Here is a 17,456-nt window from a genome sequence, read left to right on the forward strand (position 1 = left end):
TCCAGATACTGCAGGAAAGTGAAGTAGTGCAATGAAACATAATGCCCATATGAATCATCTAAATGAAAGTTAACCTTTACCCCAGGGGTTCCCAAAGTGGGTACACGTACCCCCAGGGGTACTTGGCAGAAGGCCAGGGGATACTTGAAATTATTTTGGAAAAATACATTAAATAAATCATCATGTACCGAATACAAAAAAAATAATGAGAATTAACCCATAAAGTCCCAGTGCTACTTTTGTGACAGCTGCCACATGATTTTTTTCTACTTTTCTTAAGTGATTTATCACCATTTATTCTAATATTATGCTCAGTATTTTACATTCTTAAGTGAAAAAAAGGTATTTTTCCATAAAAGTTCAAATTAAAGTTGAGGGTTATCATATCAAAAATGGAGAAAATGGATGAAAAAGTGACTTTTTCAGTAAAATTTATCATTAATTGAACATAAAAGAAGCATCTCCATCCACTGTCATTTGTCAAATTCCTTGGGTTTTACTGGCGAATCAATATTATAGAAGATGGTGGCATTTCTACGTTCACTACAAAGCCTCTGAACGTCCAAATGGGTCACATCTGATGACCATAAAAAGCTGATAAACTGCATTTTACACCAAATATTTAAATGGATTGACAGGATTTTAAATACATTTTTATATCAGTAAATTAATTTGGTTGCCAGTGGATGTTTGGGTCTTTATGGGTTCATTAAGTCATCATGTACTGAATACAAAATAAATAGAGACTTAATGTTGAAATATAAAACACAATAAATACATTCATATAATAGTTTTATTGTCAATCATCTTGTTTAAGCTTTGGTAACATTTTAAGAACATTTCTATTTTATATTATTCAAAATTAGTTTGAGTAGATAAAAAATTATTTGTTGTTGATGAAAGGTTCATTTATTAATTACTGAGCAATTTATTTATTTTTCTTATCAATGAAAGAGGGCACTTTTCAGTTTATAGTTATATACAGGACTGTATCCAGATACTGCGGCAAAGTAAATAATAATAATAATAATAATAATAATAATAATAATAAATTTTATTTATCAGCGGCTTTCAGGACACCTAAGAACACTGTACAAAACGATAAAACAGACTAAAGTAAAGTAGTGCAATGAAGCATAATGTCCATGTGAATCATCTAAATGAAAATGAAACCTTTACTCTCACTAAGTACGTGTTTGTCGGTCAATTTGCTGGTATTTTCTATGATATCTGTCGGCAAATCTGTGCACATATTTGTCTGGACAAGTGGGCATTTGTGTTTGAACTGAGGAACAGAGGAAATTTGTGAGGAACATAGCAAAGCAGGAAGAGAAAGTAGTGAAATGAGAGAGAGAAACAGCAGTACGGAAGGCAGGGCGGGTGGTAGAGGTGGATAATCCCTCACAGAGTGGCGTGTGGGAGGCCGGGTTGCCGAGATCAATGGCATGGGGAGTCTGAGTGGGCCTGAGGGAGGACATCAGGAGTCTGGCCATGGAAGGCGATGAAACACATTTGTAAAGCTGCTGCTTGCATGTGAAATGTGTGCGTGAGGTCTGAGGCTTCTGCTTAGGTGACGTTGACTCCACTGAAGAATCGATGCTCCGTATTCAGCCCCAGACGGAAATGTACAGTAATGTGACACATACCAGGGATGAAACAGTCATATGTCATGTGTGTTTCCTCTTGGGTGAGCTATTAATGTCATATATATAATCATCTAGTAATATGGAGATGCTGGTAAAGAAAGAAGAAATACATGTAATAACGATAATAAAGTAGATGGCAAGGGACTGTAAGGGTAGTTTATACTGTAAGAAGTTATAAACACTTAATTTTTATAAAATTTTTCATGGGCTAAAATCAAGGATGTACAACTTTATGTCTTTTCTATAACGGACCTATTTTGTTAAGAAATGCATTTTTATCGATGTTATTGAGCAAATCTAGAGACGACTTTATGCAGCGATCCCACTGTCTCATCATCCGTACAAGATCATGGTGAAAAATTAATGCACGTCTGGATGGAAGTAAGTGTTGAGGCATTTATAGTGATGTTGCATAAGCATTGTGTGGCATAAATGACGCCACAGTGAATGGGTCCGATCATCAAAGCTGACTGCGGTGCGGTAGAATATTGTGTGGGATTTTAGTTTTTGCTCTAATTTTTGATTGACTGTAAAGCTTTTCTCATGAACATCTGTTCCTCTTACACTCTGCTCTTTATATCTATGTGACCAAACACATCTGCTTTGCTGCGATATTCCATCCACAGAGGTCATGGACATTAGTTACTACAAACAACATATGGACATTATTATTAATCAGCTAGTCAGTAGATTAATAAAAAAAAAAAAAAAAAGAACAGTTAAAAAATATTCAGTTGCTGCAGCTTTAGTACGTATATCCACTTCATCTGTGTTTACGTACAACTACAAAATATGTGAAATATTGCCAATTTTTGTTTTATTTAATAGTTGTGGGTTGTTTTTTTTTTTACATACCTTAAACTTTGAGTCCCATTGAAAATTAAAAAAAGTTTTGCCTGATCACTCATGTTTTCATTAATGAATGGTACACATTTTACACAGCACAACAATACATTACCTATGCCTACTCTTGTCAATTACATAAAATGTTCAGATGTTGGTTGTATTAACAAACCACAGGGAAATGTTTTAAAATGCATAATTCCATTTTAAAAAGTAAAATATCACTCGTTTAATACCTTTTAAAGACTTTTTTAAGGTATTAAATACAGATTTGTACATTCGAGACTTTTATGACCCTGCAGGAGTCTTGAGAGAAAGCAGAAGTTTCAAGCATGATGTAACTTTTCACAGTGTACTCACACAAATATATGCAATACTTAGAGATTAAACAATTATTATGAATTGCAGCCTTAATTCCTTTAAGTGCCAATATATATGTCCTGATACTGAGGCTGTAAAAAGTCCGGGGTTGAAGCAGAGCTCGTCAATATGTTCTTTTAGCATATTCACGATGAGTCGCCCTGGACAGCTGTACACATTAGTAAATTAACACTGCTATAAAGATGTACTCCTAGGATACATGGAGCAATAAAATTAATTAAAAACTTTACAATGCCTACACTCAAAATGTGTGCTTTTGTTAAAGAGGGACGCCCGGATCCCCTCCTCCCTCCTTTCTCCCTGCTCCATTGCAGTGTTTGCTCCACAGGGAAACAAAAACACACAAGAGTTTAGTTCCTCACCACATCTTTCCTGTAGAGCACCTCCAGGATGTCACTGAGCAGCTGGCAGCAAGCCTTCAGTTCCTCTCGCTTCTCCAGGTGGAACTTCAGCTGGTCCGTCATGAGCGGCAGGAGGATCTCGCGGCAATCTGCGGGGAACACCAGCAAACAAACACATCTGTAACTGTACTCAGAATGTAAAGCAGATGACAGACAGCGCAAGGCAGTGCAACATATGCTCTCGACGCACACTCTCCATCCAGATGCATGCAGCTTGTTAATGACTTCCACACACAGCTCTGCGGATTCAATCACAATAGTGTACGCGATTAATTTATTAATTAAAATGACAGTGACAAGAGCTCCTAAAACACATAACAATGCAACAGTACGGCTGTCAGAACCAAAGTCTCATGGTAATTTTTAGATAACCGGCAATTAGAATCCTCCTCTCAAATGTCAAGTGGGAGGAACATTAATTAGCAAACAACCTGACGACCCGACGTCTCAACTTATGACGTCTTCACACAAGCGTGGTAAATCTGCTGAAAGTGGTGTCGCTTCAACATCTTCTCTTCATTTTCTGATGCCCTTAAACAAAGAATCTAACCTTAACCTTAAAAGCTGCTCTGAGCCCAAATTACACAGCAAAAAGCTTTTTTTTTTTTTTTCTTTTCTATGGTTTTGTTTCTCTGTCAGATTTTGTTTTTTTTCTCCCTGGAGAAGAATGACTGTAATAGGATTTTCTTCTATGCTTTAAATAAAAGAGAATAAATGAAAGAAAGAAAATAGAGTCAGTGCGATATGTTTGGACAGTTGCACAAATTTAGTTATTTCGCCTCCGTACATCACCACAGTGGATTTTAATCAGAATACTTTATTATTATTTTACTGAATTATATAATTAAGTATATAGTAATTAATACAGTTTTGGTCATTTCCACATACATGACAAGACAGTGACCGCAACAGTTAGAGTTAGTCAACAATCTCAGGTCCCATGTGGTCTCCAGGGTCTGTAAGGTCCACCTCTGCCTGAACAGTGAGTGGACCTGCTTTGTTAGGTACCATGAAGTAATGGTACTAATGTAAGGAATGATGTTCAAAGGGATCATGTGGATGTGGACAGGTGTCTGGAACAGCACTTTTCTTTTTTTTTTAGGCCACTTATGGGTAAGGAACCAAATGTGGTAACTTCACTGACCTTGATTTTTTTGCATAATAAAAAAAAAGAAAAAGGAAAATTTCACAAAAGTAATAAAGTCTTGTAACGTCCTTAAATAACACACAAAAGTTGAAACTTCGAATTTCTGAGTATTTCTACAAGTTAAACCCCTGTGAATTAATGCTGAATTTACAGTCGGGGGAAAAATTATTAGACCACCCTTGTGTGAGTCAAAGAGGGTCAGTGACTGCATTTGTACTGAAACGAAAAGCAGGACGAAAATGACTGAAATGCAGCCTTTTATTGCGATCAAATAACCCTTCATTTGTCTCTTGGAAGTAATTGTTATTCTTGTTAATATCATCAGACCCATTTCTGCAAAATTAGATACATGTTTGATATGCAGGATTTACACATACCCATGTACAGTCGCGGAAAAAATTATTAGACCACCCTTGTTTTCTTCAGTTTCTTGTTCATTTTAATGCATGGTACAACTAAAGGTACATTTGTTTGGACAAACACAATTATAACAATAAAAATAGCTCATAAGAATTTAATTTCAGAGCTGATATCTATCCATTTTCCATGGTTTTCTTGATAATAACCAAAATCACTTCAGTTCTTACATCACTATCTATGGCACTGTACTGACAAAAACAGTACTTTAAGGCATTCCATGTTTTCTTTTCTGTCTGTTTTAGTCACATGATACACACAGGAGTTAGTACTTGATTGCATATCCTTTGTTTTTGATTACTTTTGATGGTCTAATAATTTTTTCCGTGACTCTAAGTCCACACTTCAATCAGGTCTGGGTTATTTCGTTTCAGATCCACTGTGGTCGTGCACAAGGGCAAAACTATGAAATTCAAGGAACTTACTGCATACATATGTGCATGGATATCAGAATATCACATCGCTTACCCAGAGGATATTACCATGCCATCTCTGCTTAGGTTCCCAACATCACAACTTTTTATTAATTAGATAAAACCCGTGTGAGGAATTTGGCCGATGTTGTGTCAAACATCAAATACTGAATTTACATATGCCCAGGGAGGAAAATGTGTTTGGTTATTGGACATGGAGGACGGCACTGATAAGCCACAAAGCCAAGAGTATTGGAAGGTAAACCTAAGCCCGGGCAGCAAAATTATCATATTTTTATTAAACCTTCAGATTTCAATCTTAGTGGCACTTGTGTATGTATGGGTTTCTGTTCAGGAGTGGTGGTAGGACAAGTAACTGGATTTTTTTTTTTGGTTGAATTCGAGAAAGAGAATGATTGTTTAGTTCAGGACTGGACATATAGGATCTGAGATAAACAGAGGAAGGAACAGAGGATGATAAATTATTACAGTATCTCTGAAGAGCTGAGGGGTTTTCTCTTTACTACACCACACAACACACAATAGAAATGATTACTCCTCAAGAGAAGAGCAAACTAAACAAAGAAATTAAAAGAGAGCCGCAAGCAGCGACGATAAGGGTCCGGGCAGACTGCGAGCATTTGGAAGCTCATTTCTGATTTAATTGTTAATGAAATGTGGTTATTACAAGTGGAATCTGCAATAATGAAATAGAGAAGAACTGGAAGATTTAGCATTAAGACCAGAACAGGAAGGCAGTGGAACATTTTCAGCCTCCACCTTTAGACCGAGAGGAAAAAAAGCTGAACACTGAGCCATTGACGAAATCCCCTGAGCAGTGGATTTCACAGTTTCCGCTGCTCAAAGACTGAGCAGAGTTAAATAATTTCACAAGGTCATAACAAACAAATATGACAACCTCGATGAGCATTTGAAAGCAGACTGCATATATGAATTTAGAGCTGTTTAGACCGATATTTGGGGAATAGATAAATAGATGGAGTGATGCTTTTGATTCTCTGATTTCAGCTTCATAAATCTGAATATTTTCTGGTTTCTTTCGTCATCTGTGATGGTAAACAGATAACGTCTGGAGTCTGGACCAAAGGAGATACGTAACCCTTAGGCTACGTTCAAACAGCAGGTTTTAATGCACAATTCTAATTTTTGGGTGAAATCAGTTTTTTTTTTGTGTGCGTGTGTGTGTGCTTGTTCATATTACACATTAAATGCGACTTTTATCAGTTTTGGGTGTCAACTGAATGCGACCCTGAGGTGACCAGTATGTGCAAAAGAGGTCCCAATGTAATACGTGACCACGCAGGCACAAACTGTGTTTATGGGAGTAAGTATGTTTTTCCCACCGCTCCTCCTCCTGGGACGCAGAATTGTGATGTTTGAGGCATTTCAGTGATGTAGAGGTTGGATAAATGTGACCTGGCCATTCAGACTGATATTGCAAAATATCAGATACATATCGATTGGATTTAGGACCACATATGAAAGTGGCCTGGGTCAGATTTGAAAAAATCAGATTTGCACTGTTCAAACTGACTTTAACAGATCAGATACAGGTCCCACATGGGCAAAAAAAAAAATCAGAATTGGGCCACATTTGCCTGCAGTCTGAACGTAGCCTTAGATGCATATTTGGGCAAAAAATGACCCAGTGAGGTTGTTTTCTGGCAATTTCTTTGCAAAGTTACTTTTTCATATTCCATGGTATTCCTCTAAATCTACATGTTATTGACAATATGCCACTTTAATTTTTCACTTCCCTTTTTATAAATATTATGAAATTGTAGTTTTTCTATTACTACCACATGCTTCCTTGGGTAGGTCAAAATTACCCGCTTTCATTTTCAGTGGGGTTTCAACTGAACCTATGATTGATTTGACAGCAAAACCAAAGGGCTCACTCACAAAATGGATGCTGTCAGTGTTCTATTACTGTTATATACAATATACTCTATATACAATATGCCCTTCAAATTTGACAAAGAATGCAATATTAATTTTAGCGGTGTTTCAACGAAGACTTGTGGAGATATCAATGATAATTGAATTTGCATATGATGGAGTTGTGAAATGACCGCAGGCCAGTGGATGTGCAGAAAACATTTTGAGATGTTAAATCTGTAAATATTTGTTCTAAGTCATGCCTTCTTAAATCAATTATTACTGGGATACAAACTACCAAGGGCATGTTCTGTGCTATATTTGGGTCATTTAACAGGAAAAGACATACCAAGTAAGGATAAATATTTGATTAAAATCCTCTTGGTAGCATCTAAAAAAGCCATCACATGAAAATGGTGTAAAGAGGACCCCCCCACCCCACCCCCCTACCCTAAATAACTGGAGAGACATTGTGGAAGACATTCACAACATGGAGAGACTTACTTATATCATAATACAACAGCAAGCAACATGCAAAGATCGATGGAAAAAGTGGACAATATGCAGGACAACAACTGACACTATGTTCTAAAAGTTGTGTTGTAAAATCTCAAAAATGAAACAATAAAATATACGTTAAAAAAAACAAATGATTCAAAAATGTTGTACATCGTCTAAAGCAGGATGCTAAATTAGCCATGCAAATTTAATATGGATCTATGCAGTCGATACATAAACCAAGATATAAGCTTTAAATTCATGGCTTCCATAGAGGTTAAAGTGGACCTGTACTAGTCATGCTTAAGACAATAATTGTGTTTTGTGTATTACTTATAAGCATGAGGTGCAAATTCAGTAACAATCATCAAAAATGCACCACACTGGACCTTGTTATTACCTGAATTACGCACAAGGACAGAACCTATGGGAGCAGCCATTGCCGGCCATAAGTGACATACCATCGTTCATTCTGGGTGACGAGTTCAAGTAAACAAGCAGCAGTCATTGAGCGAGATTGAGTGGAAAGCATGAGTTTGCGCTTGTTTTTTTGTGCAGCCATAAATTTAGCACATATAATACCGCTAGTATTATGCATGATCTTTTAAAATAGCTAGCAATGAAAATTCACTACAGGTACCCTTTAAAAGTACTAAGCCAAATCCTGACACGTTGACAAATTCATGAGTTTTTACAAATTGTATTAAAATATGCCATTGGGATTTTTGATAAATGGCTTTCATGATTAATTTCATTAAGATCTGAAAATTCTGTAGATGGTTTCTGAGAAAATGGAGAAAAAAAAATTTAACAAAATTTGACATTGAGAGCTGAACATGAATGGAGCGAAAAAGCAGATGACTTAAGGGATTAAACTGATGGAGCAAAGCTGTTTTTCAAGATACTTGCAAAAAGATAATTATTACAAGTCAGTGGATTTCGCTTTTCGCAGAATTTGCAAAACCAGCAGCACATTTTGGTGTTTCCAGGTTTTATGCTGCATGAACACTTTTATCAGACAAAAGTAAGACTAACAATGATGAGACAAAAATAAACAATAGGGCTCCTGCTGTTTTGCTGCTTGGACCCTGAAACCACCTCGCAGCATTCACACTAAATAGCAAAGTATTTTTATTTTCATCATAATAACAAAGAAAAGAAGCAAAGATCTGTTTATCATGTTCAGTACTCATGCAGTCCAGAGGGGCTATAATAATACTCCTTAAATAATAATTATCTTTCTATCAAATGCCATATATGGACAGACACTGTGATTCTAAAAAGCAAAGGCAGCTATAGATTTGAGTTTACGATCAATACAATCTCACTACTTGTAAGAGGTTACAGCTTTAATAAGCCAATCAGCTGGGAAAAAAAATACAATGCGACTTCATTACTCATCCAAGCACCCACACACAAACACAAGGCTGTGCCAATAGTCAATACAGCTCAAGGCCGTGAGATAAACAGCAGGAAGTAAAGCGTAATGAATAGTATGAACTATACTGACCCCTTCAGAAACAATATGCTCACTGAACTGAATGGAGTCCAACCAGTATTTTACATTTGCGGGCTTTAGTTTAAAAAAACTACATGTGCAATATCTTGTTTGACACCACGTGACATAAAATTCAAATCAAGGACAAGAAGCAAACAGCAGAATGGGCAAGATACAGAAAAGTGTGGGCTGTGCTATTTTAGATGATATTACAAAGAAAAGTATTAATGTGAAATCACTGTGTATGTTGGATGCAATAATCCGTGTATCATTCGTTCTTTTCATATTCAACTGAGAATCCACAATTGGAAAACGAAAAAACTCTTACTCGTCATTTCATTATTTGTGTACAAATCAAAAATTAAAAATCAAAACACGAATTGTTTTTCATTCTTTCTATTATACACACAAATTAAAAGTTCGAAATAAGCAAATGGACCAAATGACGGGTTTCATGTTGATATTTTTGATATCCGATTTAGAATGATCTGGAAGTTACCAACTTCTTCGTGTGTTGAGCTGGACGATCGTAGGTTTGCTATTTTTTCTGCTTAATGCATTCTGCGGTAATGGAGAATTTCGTGATATTCAGAGGCAGCAAACGCATTACTGTCAAGGAGGATGACATGACAACTGAAAAAACCGGCAGGATCTTCCAGGTATTGTTTTTGGTCCATTTGCTTATTTCCAATTTTTAATTTGTGCGTACAATCGAAAGAATGAAAAAAACAATTTTTGATTTGTACATGAATAATGAAATAAGTCATTTTATCGTTTTCCAATGGTGGATTCTCAATTGAATTTGACAAGAATGAATGATACATGGATTTGCAATCCTTAATTTATGAAGAGGAGCTGTTTTTTTTTTTTTTTAAGCTAAAATGAAAGTTTTTCCTGCTAATGAGGCAGAAGCTACTACTACAACTACTACTACAACATTTAACCCAGAAGAGGCTCAATGTTAACTTACTATCAGTGAATTAATGAGTGTCTAAGCACAGTGAAATGTCCCTAAACATGTGACTAAATGTGGGTAACTTACAGAACTGCTACTGTACATGGATCAAAAACCCTGGGACAGAGTCAATCAAGTACAAATTTTGTTTCAATAACTAATCTTTAGAGATCAGCCCCCTTACAATGAGGCATTTGACGCCTTTCCAGACCAGAGGCTGGTGCTGTTGCACTTTTAAGTCATTTTCTCTTGATAAAAATTAGATAAAGTGAATACACATGGTCACAGCTGCTCTCATGAAGTAAATCAATGCTGTGTTAAGCATCATCTCTGTAGGGCGAAAAGTCAGAAGAGAGGAGACAGTTTTACAGTCTCCTCTGGCTTCTTTTTCAGCCATTGACAAACAAAGAGAACACTGTGCATTCATGAGTCTGGGAAGCTGGACAATCAGGTCATAAATACAAGTAGCAGAGACCATCTTACTTTTAAGTCAAACCTGGAGATGTCCTGAATTTCTTCTTACAACAGCATGTATGTAGCAACATAATGAACCAAAGTATCTAGAACCACCACTAGAGCAGTTCAAATTAAATGAACCTGATTATCACAAGTAAAACAGAGTATAAGACTCACAGAACCACGTAAAATTAATAACTAGTTATAATCCCCATATGTTGATAGTGATTAATTTGGACAAACTGATTCCTAAAAGCATTTCTATAGTGTTTCTATCTTTTGTGGAACTGTGAATCGGATAGAACTGTTAGTGGCGTCATTTTTGCTGTTTTGTAAAACAGGGTTCCACAGGTTTCTACAAGTTAACTTTTTAAGATCTTTTTAAGACTACTTAGAACAGAATTTAATGCCCATTTCATAGCCATACTGGCAAAAATTCATGACTCCTAGAATTTAGGAAAATGTATTTATTTACTCCAGTGTCTTGATCCCCACTATCATGAGCCACTTCTCATCGGGGGCTGCAAAGTTAGAGATAATTTCCTAATTTCAATATAAATTGTCGGTTTAAAACAGGTGGAACTTAGTAGACTAACCTTACTTTCTTTACAGTTCAGACATTTAACAGACACATTTAAACACGACACAGGGAACATGTTTATGGCAACATAACATAAGACCAACCATAACAAATTAAATACCTTTTGAGGACTTTTTTAAGGTATTAAATGCAGATTTGTAAATTCAAAACTTTTAAGACTTTGTAAGACCCCACAGGAACCCTGTAAAATCTACAATTGTACAAACAGCTGAAGTGCAATGTAGATTAATTTGTGTTAGTGTTTTATTTGCTCAAATTTAAGGAAATTCAAAGGATGGGAGTAGGAGAAGCATAAATAAGTCTCTGGCTTCAGCTTCTTCCTTTTTCGGAAAGTAATTGTGTCAACTGTATGTTCTTTATATGTATGTGTTTTGTACTTAACCGGAATAAAAATATTCATTCATCAAAGAAAATTCTAAAAAAATTTGAATTGAGAATTGAAATCCCAAGAAACAAACAAAAAACAAGCAGGGTAACATCTTAATAAACAGTTTTCATTCTCTTTCAATATTACTGGAATTACCCATAAACCCCAAAGCTGCACACAGAGACCACAAGGAGACTCTGCAATAAAAGCTAATGAACGCAATACATAATAATTAGCAATTTAACAAATAAAGACTCCTGGAGAATTTTTAATTTCGTTTTGAATGACTCTGGCATTGATTAGTGCATCAATTGCATGATGAATCACTTCTAGCAATCGAGGAAATCCTGCACCGCTGCTGGACGTGTGTTGAATGTCTTTTAATAAACCTGATGCAAAACTAATTGTAGCTTCTACTCAAAGAGAGTGCATAAACTAAATATGGGGGCCAAGTGATAAAGACTGTTTATCTTTTAAATGAGACCAATCACCACAACCTGACGAGGATTTGACAGGATTCAGATACTCAGAAATGTCTCATTTGGCCCGAGGGTGAAGACAGGGGATGGGAAAGGCGTTAGCGCTTCAATCAAAAGGCTTTATCCTCGAATGAACATGACAGTGTACTGAGAGTTGTTAGACAGTGTTCCTTATTTTGTTTCTGGCCCGGGGGTGAGTGAGAAAGGGTGACAGAGTAAAAGCAAAATTAGACAGATTCACCCTCTTTAGTAGCATTCAACTGTTTACTCAATCTGCATTTCATGACAATACATCCATTACATTTAGACTCATTACCACCATGAAATTGTCCAGATATTGTGCAGAAAATGTATGAATATTAAAGGGGTTACATGCAGTATTTTTACTTTAAAATATTAAAAAATGACCTATAATTGTTACTATTTAGAATATAGTTTTGCCAAAGATGTCAATGTATTGGATTGTAGAGATATGAACTGAGTTTATTTCCATCAACGTCTCCCACAGTGAGGACAACTAAAACCATGAGGCCTTTGACCAAAGCATCAGAAAGTGACCAGGTGGGATGAGAAGCATTGAGAAAGAACTTTTAGAGTCAGTGAATGTGACTCACTGATAAAAGCAAGAAACACTGTTGTTTTCTCCACTGTTCACAGCTGTAAATGAAAAGAATGGAGTTTGATGCTGAAATGTCAGCGTTTCTTCTACACGGCTGAGTTTGATTCTGAGCCTTATGAAGGTATAAAGTTATTATGGGATGTGATTATCTTTGCTAAGGTGCTATTTGTTGATCCATGGTTCAGACTAAACCGTGACAGTTCTGACCTTGTTTGTTGGATTCCAAACAGATCTTTAGTTCAGCTACTGACAACACAAACCGTACAGAAAACAGAGGTGATTAGTGGTTTTACTGTGTTTTCAGACTAAAAACAGAGCTAAGCTAACAGAGCTATAATGTAAACTATCAGCTGATGTAGCACATGGAGATTATAAGACATTATGTTATTTTGAACAACTGTTAAAATAAGCGTCTATGAGTTTAGCTTGAAGAAGAAAACTTGATGATACCATTATACACAACTTTAGATTTTATTCAGAGAGTGACACAGTCTGTAGATACATAGCATTGATTCGTTGGTGGTTTTGGTGACATTACATATGTTCTAGTATAACCGGTGGTGTCGGACTCTGCATTGTGTTCTTTTTCTCTTTTAATGATGAGACCCGCACGTGTGTGCCTTTGGAGGTAGTCTCCGTTTATTCATCTGACAAAATTATAAAACATAACAACCTCCGGTCAGCATTCCCCATGTAAAACACTCCTGCACAAACCAAATAATAAAGAAATATGTTTAAATACATTATAAGTGCCTAATACAGCCTAAACTAGCTGGTTCATGTAAAAAAAATTAAATTAACAAAGGGTAAACCAAAAATTTCTACGAACTACATGGCTGCTTACCTCTCCCACAGAAAACCGGAACAAAAGGGAGGAGGCAAAGGCACGAAAACTCAAGTTATAGTGCGCAGCGTCACACTGTAAACCGTTCGATGGGGAACAGACCAAAACAAAAAGTTCCACACACACTGATCCGGAGGCCCACAATGTCAGGTACTAAACCAAAAGAAATTAAAATAAAATGCACAGATTTTGTGTAATTATAACAATACACAATATAATGTACCCACATTGCTGCTAGATTATTGACCCTGTTACACTAGTACCAGATTTCCCCTGCTGGTGAGGGTTTAGTATATCAATAGTACATATGGTCCCTTTAAATAGACTTCACACTGCCAGCTCCACAGCACAGTCCACATCATGTCTGTCTGGGTGTTAACTGGCTTCAGCAAACACTTGTATCTACAGAATAAAGTGTACATGACTGTATGTGAAGAACGCCACCTGTGCTTACGGTACGTGTTCAATGGAATTGTAAATGACTATAATTAACAACCTGATTACACCATAAAAGGCTACGCGTCTTGGTGCATATGTCAGGAAACGTTCTTCTGTTGTAGCTTCACGCATCAAAGGGCAACATCATCCAGAGAATCACACTAGTTCACTCTCACTGTCTTTATTAGCGCTCATATGTGACTCTACAGAGAAGCCAATGGTCTCTTTACAGAGAAGCGTTCCAGAAGAGCAACGCTAACGTGTTCTTAGAGATGATAGTGTTGTTGAGGATGGATTTCATTTTGAATTCTATTGTCTGATATGTTGCGTTCACTCTTTAACCCGTAAAGACCCAAACATCCAACACTGACCAAAATCATCTACTGATCGAAATTGTTTAAAAACTACAGATCCACTAATCCTATCGATACATGTAAATAATTGGTGTAAAATGCAGTTTCTCATCTTTTCATTGTCATCAGATATGACCCATTTCAACGTTCAGAGGCTCCGTAGTTGCCGTGAAAACACTGTCATCTTCTACAACATTGATTCCCTAGTAAAACCCATTAAGTTTGATCAATGACAGTGGATGGAGACACTTATTTGTATGCTCAGTTATTAATATTTTTACTGAAAAGTTGCTTTTTCTTCAGTTTTCTCTGTTTCTGGTATAAAACCCTCAACTTTAATTTGAACTTTTATGGACATCTACACAATCAGTAAATTAAATATAGGAAAATACCTGACTATCACTGGAAAAATGGAGAATACAGAGGCTGATATTATTATAAATGGTGATAAATCACTAAAGGAAGGTAAAATAAAGAGAAAATTTAATCTGGGAACGGCCTCAAAAGTAGCACTTGGTCTTTATGGGGTAATGAGGAGCATTTTAATTTGGCAAGATTTATAGAGCATGCCTCACAGCTGTAACGGAGGATACAGTTTCTAATACATGCTATGAAATGCATTGATTTAGACTTTGAGGAACCGTAAACGATGATATTCACTCTAAATCCTAGAATTAGACATGCCCATTCTCTCTCATCCCAATTCCTACATCCTTGACTCCTCTCTTCTACTGAAATATGAGCAGAGGAGTCGGGGAGGAGAACCGAGGAGAGAGGAACTTAGGTAACAGGCATTTAATGAAATGAGACATCCTTGACTCAGAGCAATCATTTAAATCCAACTCAGATAATAATGACATGTGGAAAAGCTGCCTCATCTGTTATTTTGTACAAACATATTTTATGATCTGTCAGATGAATGTTCATTTAAACCTTTAATTGAATTCAATGTGGCATCATGTGTCGTAGGTGATGAACGGATTTCATTATTTTTTTTAATAAACACCCAACTCTGTTTACATGTTTGATCGTCTTAACCTTTAAAGACCTAGAACTACTTTTTATGATGACTTCCAAATGAGTTTTCTTCCAACTCTAACCTTTCCAAAGTGATGTATGACCATTTATCAAAAAGTTATCGTATACATTCTGCATTTTTCAGCATAAAACAGGTATTTTATTAGTGTTAGGGTTCTTTTCTTCTTTTTAAATTCGAAGATTATTATATCAAAACACACAAAACTGAAGAAAAAGCGACTTTTTAGCAAAATATAATGTGTACAACCAATGTAATTAGTCAAAATACATTGGTGTTTGTTTACAACAAACACACACATACTAATAATCATTAACAAACATACATATTCAATCATCAAGGATGTAATGAAGCTAACAGGTGCTCTGAACAAGTAACTGAGTGCTTTATAATGACAGAAACTAGTCATTTCTTACATTGATTTCACTCAGTTTCTCACTAGTTGCTTTTCCATTGGATATATGCGCAAAACTTTACCGATATTTATTAAATGTTGAAAAAACATTAGTGCGTAAAGTCTGTTTTTCCATTAAATCACAAATGCGATGATTTGTTTATTTACTATTGCGAGATGACATGAGAAGTCATTCCATAAACATGGCAACGAATGTAAATATTGTGTTGATTTACAGATATATTCATTACTATTATATATTACCCCTCTAACCCATACTAAATTTAAAAAATTATTGGGTTTCCTGGTGTGTCCACACATACCGCGCCATGATTCTTTGAAAACTCTTCTTCTTCACTTGTTGTAACGTCTGTCAACATCCCTTCTTCGTATTCATGTGACTCTAGTTGTGGAAAAGGATCTTTCCATTGCAGTTTTGCATGAAATACCATTTGCGCTATGCCCGAAAAACCACCTCTTGCCGGCGCAAAAACTTTTAAACGAAAAACGAGTTTTAGCAGAATTATCGTTTTTCCATTTGGTACATTTTTATGCGCAAGTTATATTCACACAATTTGAGGGTCAATGGAAAAGCAACTACTGTAACAATATAACGCAGATGTGCCCATTGTCACACCAAGCTGACATTTTCTCACAGGGTGAATGTCACTTCAGAACTGATAACTTCACTGAGCAAAAAGACAAAACTGACAAAATGTAATACATCCATGAGATGAAGCAGAGCAGCAAAGCAACACGTGCAGGGAGAAGTAAAAGTTAATCATGATGGTGTCTGTCTGGTGCTATGCCAGTGCAAAATGATAAACAAAAACAGGTTCTGGTCTCTTTACAAATAAACTGACTTGACCTGACAGAAAGCCGGTCCTATGGGAGATTTCACAGACTTGTAGGGCCAACGCCAAAGTGCACTGAAGCATTTCTGGTGGCATGTGGTAGCCTGAGACCTTAATAAAATAAAAGTTAAAAAGTCCATTTTTATTGCTCCTGTGGGAATTTCAACCTCTGCACAGAACTCACACAAGGAGCAATGAGCTGCCACTGAAGGCACCCGGAGACTATTTCCAGATCTTTGCCAGCACTGTATTCAAGGACACTGACACGAGAATTAACCTAGCATGAATGTTTTTGATAGCAGAGGACCTGAAGGACATGCAAAGTCCACAGAGAAATGCAGAGTCAGCCTGCGTATTTCACACCCAGACCTCGACAGTATTCTACCTGATTTAATACACCTTTTAATATCAATACTATACCATTAATACTACACAATATAACAGAGTTTTGCCTCACAGCCAGAAATTTCAAGTCACAAGAATGAATGCTATTACTAAAACAAGAAAGAATCTGATTGGTTAAATCAACAGGTTCATTCCATTTATTTGAAGCTCCAGAAGCTGCACTGTTGATTCTAAGCCTCAATGTTTAGTTCACTTTATTGCAGACACAAACGTAATGCAAAACATAGGGGGAAAAAAAAAAAAAAAAACAGAAAATGGAACAACTGTTAGATTATGTTCATCATGACTTTCATTCTAAATGTTCGTTAGAGATTTTCTTGTGATCAGACAAGTAGAGTTAAGGAAAGATGTTTATACCTGCTGACTGTTATAAACAGGGAAGAGGGGGCATACACTGTCCGACATACCTGGGACCGGCAGTGGGGGAGCAGAGAGTGGAGAACGGACACGGATGGGTCGGGAAATTTTATCTTGCAAAGTTTCCCAGCCTGATCAGCTGTTTTCAGATATGT

General features: G+C 36.4%; 1 protein-coding gene across 3 annotated transcripts in view; it reads right to left on the bottom strand.

The window, feature by feature from the left end:
- Nucleotides 1-17,456, bottom strand: part of dock1 (dedicator of cytokinesis 1) — a 506,089-nt gene that overhangs the window by 261,894 nt on the left and 226,739 nt on the right. For all 3 annotated transcript variants that reach the window (XM_030163232.1, XM_030163231.1, XM_030163230.1), the window contains one exon: nucleotides 3,233-3,360. In XM_030163232.1, the coding sequence (XP_030019092.1) occupies nucleotides 3,233-3,360 (128 nt within the window). The remainder of the gene's footprint in view (nucleotides 1-3,232; nucleotides 3,361-17,456) is intronic.

The sequence above is a fragment of the Sphaeramia orbicularis genome, chromosome 19 (genome assembly GCF_902148855.1).
Source record: "Sphaeramia orbicularis chromosome 19, fSphaOr1.1, whole genome shotgun sequence".
Taxonomy (NCBI): Eukaryota; Metazoa; Chordata; class Actinopteri; order Kurtiformes; family Apogonidae; genus Sphaeramia; species Sphaeramia orbicularis.